Genomic DNA, 9,056 nt, shown 5'->3' on the forward strand with positions numbered 1-9,056 from the left:
AACAATAAAATATTCCAGTCAAATTACTGTAACGAAGAATCTAAAACACAATATTACACGTATATAGGTATGATTGTAGAGTTGTTGACCAGTTAAAAAGAAATAAACATAATAGGACGTTGTCATCTCTCCCATAGGAGCAACAACTGTATTCAATTTGAAACATGTGGGTAAAACGGTTCTTGAGTTATCTTTGACCGTAGGCAGACATTGAAATGCATAGTGAAATTGCCAAAATCTACATAATTTAAAAAAAATATCAAAACCCGTGTGATATGTTTTGGGGGCAGTCCTCATTCACCTACCAGAAATGAGCAAAACCCATTGAACCTAAACTGACTTGTGACCATTTCCATTTTTGCCAAAAAGTGGCCGTGGCTCGAATGTAGGTCAACTGGCATGCTCCAAAATAGGACGTTCAAACCTCTCCCATAGGAGTAACAACTATATGCAATTTGAAACATGTGGGTCAAACGGTTCTTGAGTTTTCGTTGACCATAGCCAAATGTTGACGGACGGACGGACGTACGACGGACGACACCCCATGACAATAGCTCATCTTGACAATGTCAAGGCGAGCTAATTATATATCAATGTTGGGAGAGGCAGTACATAGTATGATCAGAATGCTACATACATAAAGTTATAAGATGCTTTATTTTGCAAGGATATCATAGACCAGGGACATTGCCTGTACGATTAGGTACCCTGATAATGGCTGATATTTTGCAGATTTTTGTTAAACACATACTGCATGTAAACCTGAATGAATAGGAAGATAAATAGTGCTACCCACTGACTGTTCTAGAAAAGACGCAGCTAGACACCGACGACTGCATTCCCACAATACATACACTACTAGCTAAAAAATGTATTGTTTCATTACATATCAAAGCTATCTTGGGAACATAACTGTAAGTGCACTTCAATCACTAATGAAGATGTCTTTGCCACTATTTACGGTGTAGTACATATTACCTTCATTGTATCTCCCCCATGATCCACTGAACTCATCATCTAGCTCTTCTGCTAGCTTTTGTGTCCAAGCATCATTGTCACGAGCTTTCGTCCAGCCAACATCGGAGTGTGCAATATTAGGTGACGTATCTACACCCGGCTGCTCCTTTAACATTTAAACAAACACATTGACAGTAAAAGGTAAGGTGTAAGGTGGTTGAACATTAACCAGGTAGCAGGTAACCAGAAACCCATCTTGCAGTTTCATATGGATGCCTCATTTGTACACCATCATCGGTGACACCATCTGCCTCTTTTGTGCATTTTCTTCTCTCAGATTTGTTCTTATCATGTCCCAAATTTCATTAGTCGTGAAATGAACGCAGTGGGATGGTTGCCATTCTCAAAAAATTTCTACTGCGTTATTTGTACGCTTCACTGCTAGACCTTAATCGACTGGCTACTTCTGGTCCACTTCCGATTCTTATACATGCATCATACAAACACTATCAGAACAAGGCTTTATCATTCCAAATTCCCTCTGTAATTAAATTGAACAAACATAATGATGTTGTAGTAACTGCAAGGTTAGACAATGCTTAAACTCTTCAACAGTTTTATGATCGAGTATGGCTGGCTAGATTAGGTAATCGCGATTTTCAATGTCATACATTTAATTAATGATGCATATGATATACACGTGTGATCTTTCGATACCCCATTTACAATGTATCGTTACCTTCTCGCTATCGTAGCGTCGGAAGGCACATAGTAGGGTCTTTGGTATGGTTCCATCACAGTTTGCATAGTTTAGTGCAGCCGGTGCTGCAGTTACCAGCGGGCTCACAATTGCTTCGTATACTGTTCAAAATGTAAATTCAACTTATATGCAAACCAGTAAGCATTAATTGACATTGCCCAAATAGCTGCACGTTGATCACAAATACATTGCACACTACCTAGAAATACAATCCAGTAAAATGAAGCAAACCCACTAAATCTCTCATCTGTATACACATGTAGGGCACAATTAACGCTGGCCGATTTGTTCCTCGAAAGAGACTTGCACGTATTATACGGCATTCTTGTATTGTGCTCATCTAATATTGCACTGCGATACCTATTGAATTGTACCAAACTGAGATGAGAACAATCATAGAAAGTACCCTGGCAAGGAGATGATGATGATAAGGCAGCTTCTGCAGCAAGATGGAGAGCGGTATTGCCATCGCGATCACTATGCAATGGATTCAGTCCTTCTTCCAGGAGATACTCCAAACTGTACCGACTTTTTGACTGTAAATAAAGGTACGTATAAATATAATTTAAAAGTGGGGGTGCCGTTAGTTGGGATTGATTAAAAATGACTAGAACAAGTCCCCCTTGGCCTAATTCTATCCAATTTTGACCAAACAGAACACAGTACAACATGAATCATGTACACTCAATCAACGCATAGAAACATCTGTGCTCAGTACAATTTTTCCTGTTTCTAACTATTTCTTGCATAAAAAGTCCCAGGAACATATCTAACCAGTAGGTACTGGCATACTGCAATATGACCATGTGAACTCACAAGCTAAAAAGAGGAGCCCCCACCCCACCAACCTTCAACACTGAGAATGATTATGTTATGTTATCTACACACTGTCACTGCCATGCAATCAATAATTAATATTAATGAAAGACAGTAGGATTGGTACCTGCAGTCACATTCTTAGCGACTTATTTATGTAACCAAGATAGGGTAAACACTGCATAGACAAGCATATAAATAATATATGGCTTACATGCACTTCATTACAATTACTCTTACAATGAAATCCGGAGCAAGCAACTTGCAAGTTAGTGCTAGAGCTTGGAGGATCCCTGCAGTTACATTAATTACTAATACTAAATTAGATTTTCAATGAACCAATATTAGGAATAACACATGCCTTAGCTTTAGTACTAAAAAACTACTATAACCCACTTACAGTTGCCGCAGGGATGTAGAACATTCGATTATTATTACGAATGCTAGGGACCAACCCGCTGACTGGCGCTGCTACAGCGCCACCAAAAATGGCCGTTTGAAGTTCCTAAATAACATTCGTTCACGAGAAATACCGCAAGCAGACCATTTTAACGATAGTTTAAGTTAGAGGTTAAATTTTAGTAGCTGATATAACTCAAGACATATTCACTTCGGATAAGATATTAAGAGGCATTAATTGCCTACCACAGACGTTTTATAGCCGCGAGTAACCGAGAATAAGTTGGTCCCTAGCATTCGTAATAGAATGTTCTATAGCCCTGTGGCAACTGTACGCGGGCTATGGTAGGCTACTAGAGCTACACATGCCTTAGCTGCTAGATGTAGCAGTGTTTGGTCTCCTTTCAATCGAATGTGAGAAAGATCCAATCGCTTTTTTAATACGCGGCGTCGAAGTTTTAAGAGGCGATCTTGTTTAATATACTTTTTTATTTTACTATAATTACTGCTAGTAGTACTACTAGTAGTAGTAGGAGTCATTTTTCTGGTTTACTTCGGCGTCTCATAACGTTCATGATTCAATGACATTGTGATGATTGTCATTCTGACATTCATTCAGTCATTGACTCAGTCATTGGCTTCAAATAAGTTCTCATCCGTCACGACTCAGATGAATAGAGGCTACGAGCGCTTTCACCATACGCTACATTACACCATATATGCAAGTTGCCGGTATAAGGAAAACCAGTAACAAATTTTGGATTAGCAAAACTTTGTTAGGACAGAAAATATGAACTGTTGAAAGTGTTGGCAATGAAACACTGTTGACAAATAATGAACATGGCGATGCACGTGCACTTCACCGCCATCTGTCGCCCAAATGTGAGAAAATTCCAAAATATACGTGAAGATGTCGTTAATCCCCAGCCACATGAAAAGGCACATGAGCGTTTTTATGACACAATGCCATTATTAAATCCTCAATAATCTCTTAATGATAATCGAAACGAACTTCAGCAGCAGCAAATAGTTATCTTGAGAATTTCCTTTCATACACCGGCGGACTCTCCGCTAAATGGAAAGCCAGTCTGGTTCTACTAGACATGTTCCCTGTTCACTTTACTGTAAACCCGCTTCCTTTTTTGCTGTACATAGAAGGGAACCCGTCTATCCTTGTCCGTGAAAGGCTGCCACTTGTCTAGTTAACATGGCAGCCTCCACTTGCATACTGAATTTTGTAAAGTGTCTTATAATTTTGTTTTTTGTTAATGTATCACTGGCCCTCTATGCTGACCAAGTAGGAAAGTTTGACTGGTTAGTATGTGGCAACCAAAAAATAGTTTCTATAACATATTAAACCTATTAAATATTGTAATTATGTATAAGTTTGTGATCTGCACCATGGCATGATGCATGACCGTGTAACGCCTAACGAGTAACGGTGTCCCGGACCCCCCACTCAGGCTGAGAGGGTCTATGTCCCCCGGGGTACTGCCGGAACACTGCCGGAACGTACCCTGGGTAAGGTCCGATATACCGGAACGTACCCTGGTACTATCTAATATGCCGGACCGTACCTCGCCTACTCCACTAACGAGTCTAGGGAGTCGCCTACGCCTACTCCGCTAACCGAACCCCTAACCGAACCCTAATCCTAACCCTAACCATATCAAATAGTAACCAGGGTACGTTCCGATATACCAGACCGTACCCAGGGTACGTTCCGGCAGTACCCTGGGGGACATAGACCCTATGAGCTCCACTCAGTGTTATTTAGGGTACGCATATGCTTGTTCCCTCCCTTTGAAAGCACCCCCCTATCTCAGGACTGCCAAAATTTCTGAACCCCCCTTTCACGGGCTTTTTGCGGGTTTTTCCTGCCTTGGACACCCCCTTAAATCCGGAACACTGCTCCTAATCGGGAATTAGGGGGCAATATTTTTACTTTTCAAAATGAAATAATCCTGAATGAGCTTTCAAAACTAGCAGGAATTTCAGGAATTTGATCCCGGGATTTGATAAAGTTTTCTATGATATTCAAGATGATAAAGAGAGAGGATAAACACCCCTTTTTTAAAGAAATCTCCGGGTGAAAAGTCAAATACACCCCCTTTTTTACAATTCTTGGGACGGATTTTGTTGCGCGAAAAATACCCCTTTACCGGAGATTTTGCATAGTTTTCAACTTGTAAATATTCTATCAATATGTGAATAAATATATTGAAACTTTACCTTGTTTTCGTCTATGATTCTCCCTTAATCATATGACACCACAAATTTACCTGAAAATCGTATGTGTTCTTCAAAAAAGTTATTTGAATACGACACGGTTTCGCAGAGTTTTCACGCAGGGTGATTGCAAAACTTATAATGGCTCTTTATTTGACACTTTCAGGAATCAAAAACTTATAGGGAAAGTAAAATATGCACTATTTGACCATTCCACACATAGTAGCAAGAGAATCGTTGTTGCTACAGAAGAAAATGTTATAGCAGCACTAAATTCAAAGACTGGAGCAATTTGTAAGTATATATCGTTTTATCTTGGCATCTAATCATTGATGAAATCTTGTAGTTACAGAAAATTATATTAGGTTTTCATAAAATTATAGTGACTACAATTATTAATGGAAGCTTTATTTTACAGTATGGAGGCATGTTTTTGAGAAAACCAGTGTGGGAATAGTTCATGCCCTGTATAATGTTGGAAATGGTATGTAATATTTATTCTCAAGCACTTTAGTAATATGTCCAATCCTATAATTGGCAAGATTATTTATAAGCCAATTTGTAGAATTTTAATGTATGATTGTCCGATAGATTTTTTATGCTCCCATGAGTCTTTTATGTGTCCAAACTTTATTATATGCCAATTCAAAGCTTTACATATATACTTCCAATAGATACTTATCTGCTCTATACTAGAAGTAAATTATAAAACAATCTTTAAAGTTAACTTTAATGGAAATCTTATTTAAAGCAGCTGCTGCATTCTAAAATAATCCTGTCTTTTTTGGAGAAAAAAACCTCAGTAATGGAATGATAGATGTGGCATTCCCCTATGTTGTTTGACATGTGTTAAAGCCTAATAAGAAGTGGAACTTGACCAATGGTCTTTGTTCAAGATGTTGTCACGCTGACTGGTGGTGGCAACATCATCAGGAGCTGGAACAGTGCTACTGGAGTCCTTCACTGGGAATCTGTGGCTTCAAAATCCACAGCCACTGATAAGTATGTCATAGCGCAACGATGAGGAATTAATTCACGGTCTTGCATTTAAGGAAAACTTGTTGAACATTATCAACATCACTCTGTGGGTGGATTCAGGGGTGGTGAGCAGTAGGTACTCGGGATCAAAGGAAAATGTTATCATCTGGGATGTAATGGTGAAAAGGGAATATTACACGTCTCTATCACATCATCACAGAGGTGCATTTATTGTAATATTTGGGCTGGGGGGTGGTGATTGTTGAGCATTTATAAACATATCTATAGTACTAGACTTTCATTATTAGTTTTATGGTGCATTTAACCACTTCTTAAACTTAGAAAACGGTGCGTTGTATGATTTTAAATTATTCACTGATGTGTGTCGTCAGGTTATGAAATATAAATTATACATATTGTCACTTGCAGCCCACAATCACTGTTAATGCTCGAGAAGAAAACACTGGTGGTATTGACGTCAGATACTGTCTTCGCTGTTGGTCTGGCAACTGGCAAGATAAAATGGACAGCAGAAGTTCCAAACAAGTAAATAAGGACTGCATTTATGCATTCCTACACTGTTTTAGTATCTTTAATCATATGAATGATTTGCGTAATGTAGCTAGATATGAGCTGTGTGACATGCGAAATGATGCAACAGAGGTTTCTATACAATGAGAACTTCAATTAAATGTTTTGTTTTTTATGCAAAAGGGATGGAAGTTCTGTTAACAGGTAAAACAAAGGTGCAATAAATTTTGTATTGTGTATCTGGATCAAAGAAAACTAACCCCTATTGAGGAGTTTGTTGATGCATAGCATTATCTATGAAAGAACTAGTGCCATTATGACACATATATTACTATGAACATATGTTTATCTATGTATATGTATGAGATACACACATGTTCTTGATACTACACATGTATATGTATATATGTATAGAGTATATGCATGTTCATGCTGCCACGAATAACCTAAAATCTGTACTTCCTTATAAAAAATGCTGATGATACGCTCTCTCTGCATTATTTTACAGAGACACCGTTGTGTACAAGCATTTCTACACGGATCTTGACAACCTCTATCTTATTGGCACGGTCGAAGGTTCGCATGTTACTATAGCAACCATTTCTCTTGAAACGGGAAAGGTGAAACTACAGACCCAGGTTCCGGCATCGTGGGTTTTACTGTCAACAACGTGAGTTGTAATTTAAGGTTAATTTATCTAAGTAGTTGCCGCACTCATACCATCCAGCATGAAGGCAGCCGTGAGCCGCACAGGACGGGCTGTAGTAGTGATCGTAAAACTAAGCACAAGAGCGTCTGCGCTCTGGTAACTGATGAGACGCATGCATTTGATTGGTATCAGTATTTTCATTAATATTAGATTCGCATTCGGAACATAAATTGATTGAATCGAATTAACAATTGAACGTCTAAGTCTGTTGTATGTCGTGCAGCATGACGTATTCACGTTTATGACATCATCTTGATTGGTGACATGATATTGAAAAGGAATCATTCGTGAGTATGTATTTTGCGCCATGTTGCTTGTAGCTAGTAGGTGCAATTCAGGGGACTTATGCTTTCTATGAATTTGGTGATTACAAAGTGACATTGTCATGTAATTCATTATGAATAACTTTAATGCAGTGTATTTGATGAATTTTGTGAGTAAAAACAAAGGGACATTGTCATGTAATTGAGTATTAATAACTTTAATGTATTGTGTTTGATGAATTTTGTGATTAAAAACAAAGTGACCTTGTCATTTAATTCAGTATGAATAACTTTAAGGTATTGGTTTATCACAGATGTAAGATGCTGCAGTCTGGAAGGCTCATCTGCTTCGAACCAAGGATGAAGTATCTATATAGTCTGCAGCCTCCAAGTGGAGATCAATTTGTGCCAACTGCCCTCAGCGTAAGTTCAACCTAGTTCACGTAACATTCACGTATTACCGCGATTGCTTGTAGAAGATGCTATTCGAACATGTTATTTATTGTAATCGCATGTGTAAAAGGCTATCGTATGTTATCGAACAAAGTAATTTGTAACTAAAATCGACTGCGAAAAACGACGAATAAAAATGGATCGACGTATAATTTAACACTTTAATTGTTTTATTGCTAGGATGTGATGGGTCAGCTGATGGTGATAAAGGATGTGAGTTTCACGGACCTACACGCTGACAGTGTAGGCGTACAAGTCGCGCCAGATCACCACATTGTCATCACGGTAGATGCCTCAGGACAAGCCAAGCTTGTAAAGGACCTGCCCCAGGTAGCCTAGCGACAATCCTTTAATCGATCGGTCGGTCCGTGTCATTGTTTCACAGATTCGTCATTGCAGTGGATTTTCTAATAGATGACATTCATAAATAATTTATTAAAGTAAGAATGTCCACTGTAATCTGATAACAATTGCATGTTTGCATGTTGTAATGTTTTAGATGTTTTTTGCAGCCAATGAGTCTCAAACAAAGTTTTACTCTTTTGCAATTTTAAATATAATTATTTCTTATCAAACCACAGGTTTGCTGACTGTGGTGTTGAGTGTATACAGAAGTGTATTGCGCAATAATAAACTAAATAGTGAATGTAATGCAGTAGTTTGCCCATAGGAGGCTAGAGAGTGATCGCTAGCAATCATCTGATATACAAGCTATATTTTTAGCTCATCTGACATAGTCAGATGCAGCTTGTAGAATCGCATGATCGTCCGTCCGAGCGTCCGAGCGTCCGAGCGTCCGTCAACAGTTGGGCACAAATCTTAACCGCTCGACGTACGGTCACGATATTCGGGACGTGGGGGGGTAATCCGAAAACGAGTTGGGATGTCGGCCTGCCTGCGTGTCTGTCTGCCTGCCTGCCGCCTGTCTGCCTGCCTACAGCCTGTCGCCTGCCTGCGTGCA

At 39.0% G+C, this 9,056-nt stretch overlaps 2 protein-coding genes across 3 annotated transcripts in view; one reads left to right on the top strand and one right to left on the bottom strand.

Moving 5' to 3' along the window:
• Window positions 1–3,979, bottom strand: part of LOC106815432 (NF-kappa-B inhibitor-like protein 1) — a 17,105-nt gene extending 13,126 nt beyond the window's left edge. For both annotated transcript variants that reach the window (XM_014819891.1, XM_014819892.1), the window contains exons 1-4: window positions 3,302–3,979; window positions 2,124–2,253; window positions 1,697–1,818; window positions 979–1,123 (exon numbers count right to left, since the gene is read on the bottom strand). In XM_014819891.1, coding sequence (XP_014675377.1) covers window positions 979–1,123; window positions 1,697–1,818; window positions 2,124–2,253; window positions 3,302–3,472 — 568 coding nt within the window. In that variant the 5' untranslated portion in view covers window positions 3,473–3,979. The remainder of the gene's footprint in view (window positions 1–978; window positions 1,124–1,696; window positions 1,819–2,123; window positions 2,254–3,301) is intronic.
• A 97-nt stretch (window positions 3,980–4,076) lies between these two features.
• Window positions 4,077–9,056, top strand: part of LOC106815431 (ER membrane protein complex subunit 1-like) — a 21,441-nt gene continuing 16,461 nt past the window's right edge. Inside the window, exons 1-8 of the mRNA XM_014819890.1 lie at window positions 4,077–4,246; window positions 5,328–5,455; window positions 5,580–5,645; window positions 6,058–6,163; window positions 6,569–6,685; window positions 7,179–7,340; window positions 7,957–8,065; window positions 8,276–8,425. Of these exons, the coding sequence (XP_014675376.1) occupies window positions 4,140–4,246; window positions 5,328–5,455; window positions 5,580–5,645; window positions 6,058–6,163; window positions 6,569–6,685; window positions 7,179–7,340; window positions 7,957–8,065; window positions 8,276–8,425 (945 nt within the window). The 5' untranslated portion in view covers window positions 4,077–4,139. The remainder of the gene's footprint in view (window positions 4,247–5,327; window positions 5,456–5,579; window positions 5,646–6,057; window positions 6,164–6,568; window positions 6,686–7,178; window positions 7,341–7,956; window positions 8,066–8,275; window positions 8,426–9,056) is intronic.

This window comes from Priapulus caudatus, unplaced genomic scaffold, assembly GCF_000485595.1.
Source record: "Priapulus caudatus unplaced genomic scaffold, Priapulus_caudatus-5.0.1 Scaffold1112, whole genome shotgun sequence".
Classification (NCBI taxonomy): Eukaryota; Metazoa; Priapulida; class Priapulimorpha; order Priapulimorphida; family Priapulidae; genus Priapulus; species Priapulus caudatus.